This window comes from Heteronotia binoei, chromosome 13 (assembly GCF_032191835.1).
Source record: "Heteronotia binoei isolate CCM8104 ecotype False Entrance Well chromosome 13, APGP_CSIRO_Hbin_v1, whole genome shotgun sequence".
Lineage (NCBI taxonomy): Eukaryota > Metazoa > Chordata > Lepidosauria > Squamata > Gekkonidae > Heteronotia > Heteronotia binoei.
Window position 1 is genome coordinate 44,436,308 of NC_083235.1, and position 10,992 is coordinate 44,447,299.

At 44.3% G+C, this 10,992-nt stretch overlaps 1 protein-coding gene across 2 annotated transcripts; it reads right to left on the reverse strand.

Moving 5' to 3' along the window:
• Positions 1-3,408: 3,408 nt before the first annotated feature.
• LOC132581456 (cytochrome c oxidase assembly protein COX14) lies at positions 3,409-6,914 on the reverse strand. 2 transcript variants are annotated; one of them, XM_060252699.1, is made up of 2 exons: positions 6,850-6,914; positions 3,409-3,802 (listed from the first exon to the last, which is right to left on the reverse strand). In XM_060252699.1, exon 2 carries the CDS (start codon positions 3,798-3,800, stop codon positions 3,627-3,629), a length of 174 nt encoding a protein of 57 aa, XP_060108682.1. In that variant the 5' UTR covers positions 3,801-3,802; positions 6,850-6,914; the 3' UTR covers positions 3,409-3,626. The 2 variants fall into 2 exon arrangements, with proteins under 2 accessions (XP_060108682.1, XP_060108681.1); XM_060252698.1 differs by having other exon boundaries at positions 3,409-3,805.
• Between the last annotated feature and the right edge of the window lie 4,078 nt (positions 6,915-10,992).

Genomic DNA, 10,992 nt, shown 5'->3' on the forward strand with positions numbered 1-10,992 from the left:
GTTTTATGTGGGAGAAATCCCAAGTTTCCTTTTCTTGTTGGACCTCCATTTAATAAAGCTTTACTTTCCTGCATTTTGAAGAGATGATGTATGTATATCTTATTGACAGTACTTTTACAGTGGTTAAGTTGTAATAAGCACCTTTTAAAAGTTTAGAGATAAGCTGATGGCTCTGAAAGACAGTAATACTTGTAAAGGGATGTTCATAAGACTTGGAGGCAAATGGAGCAGAATGGTAGAAGTGCGGTTACCATGTATCTCATTTTCTCCTCTTATATAATGTGATGTTTGAGCATCTCATCACCTCTCTGATGGTAAGAATACTGTGTTATGACATGTCAAATTCTAATGTTGTAGGAAAAAGTAGATATGCATTGACTATGCATTTACCATAACATCTCACTCAGCAGATGCCTTCATCCTGTTAAGGTCATAAAGAAAAGGCCCTGATATGGATAGCCCAAGGCTATCAGATCTCAGAAGCTGAGCACGTTTGACTCTCACAAGTACTGAGATGGGAGACCTCCTTGGAATGCCAGAGACAGGGGCAGGATTTATTCAGCTGCTTCTCTGGATAAGAGCCCCATGGCGCAGTGTTAAAGCTGCAGTACTGCAGTCCTAAGCTCCGCTCACGCCCTGAGTTCGATCCCCGGCAGAAGCTGGGTTTTCAGGTAGCTGGCTCAAGATTGACTCAGCCTTCCATCCTTCCGAGGTCAGTAAAATAAGTACCCAGCTTGCTGGGGGGAAAGTGTAGATGACGGGGGAAGGCAATGGCAAACCACCCTGTAAAAAAGTCTGCCGTGAAAACGTGAAAGCAACGTCACCCCAGAGTCGGAAACGACTGGTGCTTGCACAGGGGACCTTTCCTTTCCCTCTCTGAATATCCTTCAGGCCCCCAGTAGAGGTCAGTCATCATATGTCACCATGACTTCCAGGTGCACTCACACACATGCACGAAACCTTTCAGCATTGTGTATTCTTGTTCTTTTGATTGTTGGATTATCCTGTAGCTGCTAGTTTAAGTTTGCCATTGCCCTAGCTGTATGGGAAAACCTTTAGATAAATTACATAGATGCTGCCTGTGAACAGAAGCACCTATTGCTCCCATTGGTGGTAGTTAGTGGAGGACCCTTACTTGCCAAGATGTGGTTCTTCCCCAGATCCAAGTTGATGTCCACTGCAACTTTCATATGGTCTTAAAGAGTTTCTGGATGATAGGATGCAATGAGATCATTCTGGCTTCCTCTAGAAAGAATTTAATATGTTCCTTGCAAAATCTTTTGGTTTATTACATATTCAAAATGGAAGAGTAGTTACCTCTACTGAGCATACTTTGATGGTGTAATTGGATTTAAGAGGTTTATGAGGTAGGCCCAGCCATTATAACTAACTAAAAGAGTCAACATCATGTTCTCAAAGTATTTTGATTTATGACTTTTTTTGCTTTCATGTACCTTGGAACAGTTACCAGAAAAATGCTGTAGAAATTGCACAAATGATGGCCCAGACATGTACATTTTCCTTCAAAACAAATGCTTCAAACAGCTTTTTACCTTTTAAAAACACATTGGAATTATGTGAACTATAGTTAGGGTTGCCACCCTCCAAGTGGCAACTTGAGATCTGTTATTACAATTGATCTCCAGATGACAGACCAGTTCTCCTGGGAAAAAATGGCTGTTTGGAGGATAGACTCCATGGCATTATACCCTACTAAATTCCCTCCCCTCCCTAGGCTCCATCTCCAAAAATCTCCAGGTATTTGCCAACTCAGAGCTGGCAACCCTAAACTACAGCAGAGAAGATATCATAAAGCTACAACTGACCACTGCCAGAGGCACCCAGGAAGAATATTTACTATAGAGTCTGTTACCAGAATTGCTTATGTCTCCTCTTTTGCAGGGAAATTAGCAGAAGCAGACCAGAGGTAGAGCTATTTAGGAGCAGGTTCTTTCACCAATAATACTGAGGTCCAGTATCAGAAAGAAGACTCCAGAGTTAAAATAATTTAAAATGTTTTCTTAGAAAAATATGTAGGAAAACGATTGCAGTTAAAAGCATTCAAAAATACACACAAGAGATTAGAAAAATTAGGGGTAAGAAATAGACTTTCAGAGGTGGTGGTACCTATCCAGGTGTGCAGAAGTCCATATAGAAATTAAAGATAGGGACATACACAGCCATTGTGCCGCACCTAAGAGACCCATTACTTAGAGTAATGGGGGTACAACCTCCCTAGGTGCCCACAGATTGCACAAGGGCATGTGGTTTGCTCTCAGTTTATATAGTATTTGGAGGAGTGGGGACCCACACCTGGGACTATGATCATTCTTAATTATCATTGATGGGTTTTTCCTGTGTGCCTGAATGGATTCCCAATTTAAGACAAAAAGTGAGAATGTGTTCTGTCAGGTAGGGCCATAATGGTTTAATGTTTGAGATTAATTTGACCTCAGTACTCTGAGGGAGAAGGCAGGAAAGGGGGTTTGTGCAAAGCATTTGCATATTAGCATAGAATACAGTAGGTACTAGGAAGGGGTATTGGAGAGGATTAGGCAGCAGTTTCCAGCCAGGGTTTAAGATATAGAGATACTGTGCCTGGATAGAACCCATAGTCTTCTTACATTCCATTACAGGAGTGGGGGGAAAGGCAGGAGACTGGAATTAGCCTTGAGGATGCTGTTTTGCAACCTTATGCAGAGACCCTTTAGACAAGCCTGGGCAAGTTTTCTGGCCTAAGCAGAGTGTTTTCACTTGGCCTATATTGTAGGATCTCTGGTTCAGGTACAAGTATGGGGACCCCATTAAGTGTTGGGGTGTTTCCACGATCAGGCAGCGCCTCTCAGCAACAAGTCCAGTGGCACTTTTAAAATCAAAGTTTACTCAAGGGGCAAACTTTTTTCAAGGGACACTTCTTCTGATACAATGAAATGGAATATACCCATCCATACATATAAGGCAGAGGTTGAACAGCAGATTAGCATACAGCATAATAAAGATGTTTTAACATATGCAAACAGAAATAACAAGCTTACGTTTATAAGGTAACCTTAGTTTGGATTTAATTCCAGGGAAAATAGTGAAGCAAATTTGTCAAAATTGGAGATGGACATGTAAACGTATCTATCCCTAATTGTGGAGCGCTAAGAGTAATTAACTGTGACCTTGTTATGCTCCATCTGTTAAAACATCTTCATTATGTTGTATGCTAATTTGCTGTTCAATCTCTGCGATATGTATGGACTGGAAAGCTCATACATTGAATAACTTTGTTGGTCTTAAAAGATGCCACTGGACTCTTAACTTCGCTCTACCAGTTCAGACCAACATGGCTATCCACCTGTATCTATTCCTATTGTAGTCTTTCATTTTTCAAAGGAACAGGACATGAAAGAACAGATGAAACTATTCTGTGAACACATCTTTAATTAATCATCTATTTACAGAAATAAGAGAAACTGGGCACAGAATGTGTGATCACTCAGATGTTTTTACCCTCTTTAATATTACAGCCTGGAATGCCTGTTCCTTGTGGCAGAGATGCCTGCAGTTTTGCTTCCTGACAGGGTGTTACACATAGCAATTGGAATTCAACTGTTGGAATCCAAGTCATGTGCAGACAGTCTTCAGTCCTTGATAGCATCAACATGCTCCTTCTCAACTTGCTCCAGGAGACTCTTGCGCTGAAAATAATGGTATGTTCTGAGGCTGCAGAGGTAGCCACCATACAGTGTAAGGAGCATCATTGAGCTAGAAAAAGCTTTATAGCCAAAGTCTGCAAACTGCTTTGCAGAAACCATTGCTGCTGTGGAGAAAGCAAAGAGGAAGGGGTCATTAAGCTTGTGGTGATAGCAACCAGCACAAACTTTATTTACACAAAGCCTAGAGAGCTTTGTTGCAGAAAGGTCAGCATAAGTCTTACTTAATGCAGGGGTGGGGAACGTCCAGCTCAAGGGCCGTTTATGGCCCTCGAGATCACTTGGTCTGGCCCTTGGGGTCTGCTGGGCTGAGCCACGTGGCAGGCTCTACAAAAAATGCCCTATTTGCCTAGGGTGGCAGGCCAGGTGTGTGTGCCAAATTAGGTTCTTCCCACAAGACTTCAAACAGAAAAACAATTATTTGTATTAATTTTGCTGGCCTGAATCATTCTCCCTCAGCAGAGCACTGTTTAAGTTGATAATTTTGTATTGCCTGCGAATGATGTTATAAATATCCAAATGACCCTTGGCAGAAAAAAGGTTCCCCACCCCTGACTTAATGGAAACAAATATTACAGTATATCAGTATGGCTGATCCAACAAAAACAGTAAGCTACATCAGTGCCAGTTTGGTGTAGTGGTTAAGTGCATGGACTCTTATCTGGGAAAACCAGGTTTGATTCTCCTCCACTTGCAGCTGCTGGAATGGCCTTGGGTCAATCATAGCTCTTGTAGGAGTTGTCCTTGAAAGAGCAGCTGCTGTGAGAGCCCTATCAGCCCCACCCACCTCACAGGATGTCTGTTTGTGTGTGGAGGGGGGAAGTAAAAGATTGTGACCACTCTGAGACTCTGAGTATAGGGCGCAATATAAATCCAATATCATCTTTCAGTTACTACCTTCCTCTTTATCAGGGCTTTTTCTTTTCCTGGAAAAAGAGGTGCCGGAACTCTCAAGAGGAAAATGAAGGAGAAACACATGGGTGCCCCCAAGAACTTTTAAACATTTGTTGAGAATTTTGTTTCCATGAAGAGATTCTGGAACTCTATTATATTGCGTTCCCCCTGAAAACCCCCCCCTGCTCTTTGTATCCACAGGCTTTACAGTATTATTATTTATTATATTTGATGAATCACCCTATCCTGGCCAGCGCCAGGCTTAGGGCGATGTACAACAGTAAAATCAGTTACATTAACAATATATATATAAAATCAATTACTTTAAAAATTACAAACCCTGATGGTGACTTCAAAGTGCTCTTATTCAGTTTTTGGATCACATCAGGGGTGGGGGGATCCCCCCAAGAAAGGGTGGAGAGGAAAAGGTGCCAGGATGGCAGCCATCTCTGTCCTCATGCAAAAGCTTGGTGGAACATCTCTGCCTTACAGGCCCTACGAAACTAAAAGATTCCGCAGGGCCCTGGTGTCTTCTGGCAAAGTGTTCCACCAAGTTGGGGCCAGGACTGAAAAAGCCCTGGCCCTTGTTGAGGACAGCCGGACCTCTTTCGGGCCAGGGATCACCAGATTTCAACTACTGGAGCGCAACGCCCTTCCAGGGACATAGTGGAGGAGGCAGTCCTGTAGCTACATCGGTCCCAGACCGCTCAAGGCCTTAAAGGTCATAACCAAAACCTTGAATTTGACCCGGTACTCAACTGCGGCCCAAGATGTTGAACTGCATTTTAGAACGCATTTTGAAGTGGGTTGGGTTGAGAAAAATCACCGTCCATGGGTAGAAGTTATTCCACCTGTGGAAGTGCTCTTTCGGCTCCAAGCCTGTAATTTGACATAAGAACCATGAATAACCCTGATAATCACACAAAACCTTTTATTTCTGGCTGTAAATTTTAGAGAAATTGTATTTCCTCAGGTTCTCTGTCCTTTGTTGATTTGAGCTTGGTTCAGTATAGGAACTGTCACCTCAGAGGCAGTGCTTAAGTAAACATGAATGCTCTCCCACTAATTTTGGAATAGTTCCTTTTTTCATTTATACTAATTCATTATTTTATGTGGAAACCTCCTTGACAAATAGCAGTGCAAATGCTTGCAATAATAATGCAATAAAAACTGACTGAGCACTGACTGAGCCTATGTTTACCACTGATCCAATAAAACTGATGGCAGTTTTGCCCTCAGAAGCGAAGCAGTATTTGGACGGGAGACCAGGTTTGCTATGGAGAGGCAGGAAATGGCAAAGCACTTCTGTTAAGTTTCTTGATCTGACAGACCTAAAGGGTTGCCCTAAGTCTCACCGCACACAAACACTTTCTATACTGAAATATAAAGTACAAGTATCCTCCATATAGTATATGTGTCTTAACAACCATCAGTGATGTGAGTTTTCTGGAAAAAAATAATTTTTTCTGCGGCCGTATGACCTGATTTAGCATGTTTATATTGACATTTTAGTAACAAATTTAAATGTACCCCATGTTAACTTTACCTCTGATTGGCAGTTTTCTCCACCAGAAGGTTAACACTTTCTGATATGTTTAAAAGCTTTAAAAAATATCCTCCAAATGCATTAAATGGTGCAGGCCACTCTACAAACCTCTTACCACTTCACTCTTTGGCAGATGTATAAGGAAGAAAGTACAGCCGGCATAGGCAACATATTTTGGACCAAATTCCCCCCAAATAATGGGTGCTTTCACACAGCAACTGTTTGCAAGTGGATTTTGCTAGTCTTACACAGTGAAAATAATTTGCAAAGCAGATTGCTTAGAGCGTGTGAATGCACCCAATATCTACCCACGGGCTGGCAAACAAGGGAGTGGGGAGGGAAGAAAAGTGCTGTTCTTGGCCGGACACACTTGTCGCAGGCCACGCCTAGCAGAGCTGCCAATATTTCAAGGATTCTGCCTGGACTATGCAGGTCTGGGAAGCGATGATGGGCAGAGGCCATGCCGGTTGCTTTCCGTGGCACGGCTAGCCTCAGCACTGCTGCTGTGCCTCGGTTGCCTAGGCAGGGACCTGTCGCTGATGAGCCGCTGCTAGCATGCATGGGGCGGGTGAACAAACGCTTGGCAAATAAGATTCCATTTATTTTTATAGTTGCTGCTGGCTTGATCTTATTTTAAATTTTCGGAAGTATATTGCTCTTCGCAGCTCGATTTTCTCTCTAAGCCCTTCATAAGTTAGACCCGGCTCTTACCTGACAATTAGCGGCGGAGACGTTGCCCACCCCTGTGAGCCTCTTCGCCGCTTGTTCGCTGGGCACAGCTGACAGACTTCCTTCCCAGTCTTGCTTCCTCGCAGATGGCTGTCTGGGCAGCCCTTTCCCTGGCGTGTCCTCCTATAAGCAGCGCACCGAGAGTTTTCACTTCACCCAACCCCGACCTCTTGCACGGCAAGTGCTCGGCAAATTCCGCTTCCGGCCATAGAAACCTGAGACAGAGTTTTCTATTTTTCTCCGCAGTGCATTTTGGGAAGTGTAGTTTTTAAAGAGACCCTCTGTCTTCTTGAGATTCTTTTAGGAAGAGATAGGTTAATTATCTGGGAAGAAGAACGGTCACTGGGGTGAGACGGCAGGAGCTGTACCTAGAGGTCGCAAGCCAGAGGGGGGTATTACGTTACAACGGCAAGAGTCAGTCCCAATAAGATGTGCTGTTCATGTTATAATGTACAGTGAGAGATGTTGCAGTTCCCAAATTTACAAGGGAAAGGAGTTCCTCCTTCACTTTTATCAACTCACTCTACCATTCTGGTTCAGTGGTAAGCTTCACTTAAGTTTGTTGGAGGAGAGCTGCGTTCAAAGTTTCTATTGTGCATTGAATTCTGGAGTCTCTTCCACACACCTTCTCTCACACACACAATTTCAGTTCCATGTTACCTTCTTGCACAACCATTCTAGAGAAGCAGACTTCACCCAACAGCATTCCCTTACTGTACTTCTCCCCCCCTCCCCCGCCCCCATAAGTGCTGGCGTACTGTTGGGGAATGTTCAGGAACTGTGTTGTGACTCAAACAGAGAGCCGATTACAGCAATAGTTATACTGTGTCGGTTTTAACTGCCAACTGTCTGCTATTTATAGTTATTTTTAAAAGCTGCTGACCCTGCCAGCCCAGGGTTACTTGATATGCCTGAAGATGTATAGACCAGGGAAAAGACAGCTCTGACAGCTGACTCAAGAACAGACAGTCTGTGGTAGGGTTGCCAATCCCCAGGCGGGGGCAAGGGATCCCCCGGTTTGGAGGCCCTCCCCCTGCTTCAGGGTCATCAGAAAGCGGGGGGAGGGGAGGGAAATGTCTGCTGGGAATTCTGTTATTCCCTATGGAGATTTATTCCCATAGAAAATCATGGAGAATTGATCCGTGGGTATGTGGGGCTCAGGGAGGGGGCTGTTTTGGGGGGTAGAGGCACCAAATTTTCAGTATAGCATCTAGTGCCTCTCCCCAAAATACCCCCCCCCCCAAGTTTCAAAAAGATTGGACCAGGGGGTCCAATTCTATGAGCCCCAAAAGAAGGTGCCCTTATCCATTATTTCCTATGGAAGGAAGGAATTGAAAAGGTGGCCAGAACTCCCTTTGGAGTTCAGTTATGCTTGTCACAGCCTTGATCTTGGCTCCACCCCTAATGTCTCCTGACTCCATCCCCAAAGTCTCCTGGCTCCACCCCCAAAGTCCCCAGATATTTATTGAATTGGATTTGGCAACCCTAGTCTGTGGTTGGGATGGGATACATCAAAAGGGACGGCTGTTGGGAAGAATCTTAGGATAGAGAGAAGATTAGCACAGTTCTAGCTTCAGCCAGAAGTCCAGTGTTGTCTCACAGCCCTGTCTTTTGTCTGTTTACTTAATAATAAACCTGACTGCCTCCAATGAGATCCTCTTCCAAATAACTGCATAAAGGATTGCAGCCTGACCCTGTGAAATTTTATTTGGACATAAATCAAAATGTTTTCAAAGAAATTTATGTTGAGGCAAATGCAGAGGATTATAACTAAAATTGGAGAGCTGCACTTACTAATAGAAACAGTGGTTAGATTTGTGTGCATGTATAACAATCCACCCCCCCCCCCCCCCCCGGCCTTTGCTGTGAACATCACCTCCTACATTGTAGAACAGATTTCATGTGGTCCTGGAATTTTGAGCTGCATTCTTAGTTGCTTCTGCTATCTAGATCTAGTTAATGTTAGGTTCCACTTGTGCTGTCTAAGCATCATTTGTGCTTTACAAGCTTAGGTACAGAATTATGTACAGTAGAGTTGCTAACTTCCATGTGAGGCCTCAAGGTCTCCTGATAATACAACTGATCTCCAGACAATAGAGATCAGTTCTCCTGGAGAAAATGGCTGCTTTGGAGGGTGGATTCTATGGCATTATACCTGCTGAAATCCCTCCCCTCCCCAGGCTTCACCCCCAAAATATCCAGGTTTTTCCTAACACAGAGCTGGAAACCCTAATGCACACAGAGGGAATCTGGTCAGGCGGGCCTAATGTTTTCTCCTTGTCATTACTGGCTTCTTGCTAAATGGATGTATCGTTACAGCATTATTTATTGAATGAAGTAGGAATATGCAGTTGCTATCTTCTGTAGACCATAGTAACCAGTAGGATTGAAGGGATGACTGTTCTTTAGAGCTAGTGAGAGACATTTCCTGCAGAACAGAACACTCTCAAAATGACTGCTGCCTGCAGCTGTGGGGCTGCCAACACCAGAACATTTTCTGCCCCAATAAAAATGAGATTGTCTTAATTATATGCTAGGCCTGCTCAGACTAAGAACAGCCCTGAACATGCTGCTGTGTTAGCAGAATATAATTCCAAATGGCAAAGGGGAGACTTTTTATAGCAGCTGCAAAGGGCAGGGAGATTGTCAATGAGACCTTGGAGAGTTTCAGAGTTGGAGACTGTTTCCTGTGGGTAAATGCTGCTTCTCAGCTAGCCGGAGCCTGCATCATGATAGCTTTTTTCCTGCTACTGTTACAAGTGGGACTGGAATAGGGTTGGCAGGTCCCCCTGGCCACCAGTGGGGAAGGCAGGGGTGTGGGGGGGAAGAGGGTTGTCAGATTCAGGTTGGGAAACTCCTGGAGATTTGGGGGTGGAGCCTGGGGAGGACAGGGACCTCAGTGGGGTACAATGCCACACAGGCCACCCTTCAGCGCATCCATTTTGTCCAGGTGAACTGATCTCTGTAGTGTGGAGATGAGCTGTAACTATGGGAGATCCCCGGGTCCCACCTGGAGGCTGGCATCCCTAAGTGCAAGCAACTAAAGGCTGTATGTTTAAACCAGCAGGGTTTTTGTTTTAAAGGCAGATTGCAGTTGGTATGTGTATGTGACGCACACAGAGAGAATGTGAGGTCAGGCAATCACCCCCACTGCAGTACCACAACACTGATCTGAATCTCCAGTCTTACCCCTGGTATTTACTAATTTTTAAATGGTAAGGAAATGCAACTCGGGACCTCTCAGCCTCTTAATCTGGTATCATTTGTAATAACGATCTAAATCTCCCTAGTTGTTCATTGTGAGGTGCCACCTAGTGGTTCACTACTTGTGTTCATGTGCAGTTCATTCAGGTCAATGGGACAGGCAGGCAAAAATTAAGCCGCTTTAAAGAAATCTGCTGGGCTAGTTCATTTGGACTGTCTTAAAACAGATAGTTCACAACTATCTTCTGTTCCACCCTTCATCCAAGGAGTTCAGGGTAAAAGACAAGATTCTTCCCTCTCCCATTTTATCCTACCAACCCCTTGAGGTAGGACAGGCTGAAAGTGAGAGGTTGGCCCTGACATAAGTGGGGATCTGAATGCAGATGTCTCCAGTCTTAGTCTTGTATTCTGATTCCTGAGGCAGATGCATCTGTCAATCCTTGAGGCAGTTTACAGAAGAAACAGCTTCTTGAACAAAGGGGCCTTGCTTGTGGAATCAAGGGAGCTGACAAGAGTGAACCACAGAGGCCATGGAACCTCCCCAAGAGCAATTCAGTATTCTTCTGGGAGGGAAAAGGAAGCTGTCATGATAGCTGGGAGAAAGTGAAATAAATGTACAAGACTGGTATAGTTTCCAATCTCCAGGTGGGATCTGGAGATCTCCCACTATTACAACTGATCTCCAGATGACCAAAATCAGTTCCCCTATAGAAATGACTGCTCTAGAGGGTGGAATCTCTGGCATTATACCCATCCTCCCCCCGCAAATCTCCAGGTATTTCTCCTCCCAGAGCTGGCAACCCTAGTAGTAAGCAATTAACTGCACTGCTATTTCCCTACTCAAACCCTCCTTGCTCTTGATTGTGGAATAAGTAGCTTCTCTTGCCTCTCCCCCCCCCCTTTTTGATGGCTGAATGGAAA

Coding starts and splice junctions, on each gene's coding strand:
- LOC132581456 (XM_060252699.1), bottom strand. CDS start 3,800: ATGGTTTCTGCAAAGCAGTTTGCAGACTTTGGCTATAAAGCTTTTTCT.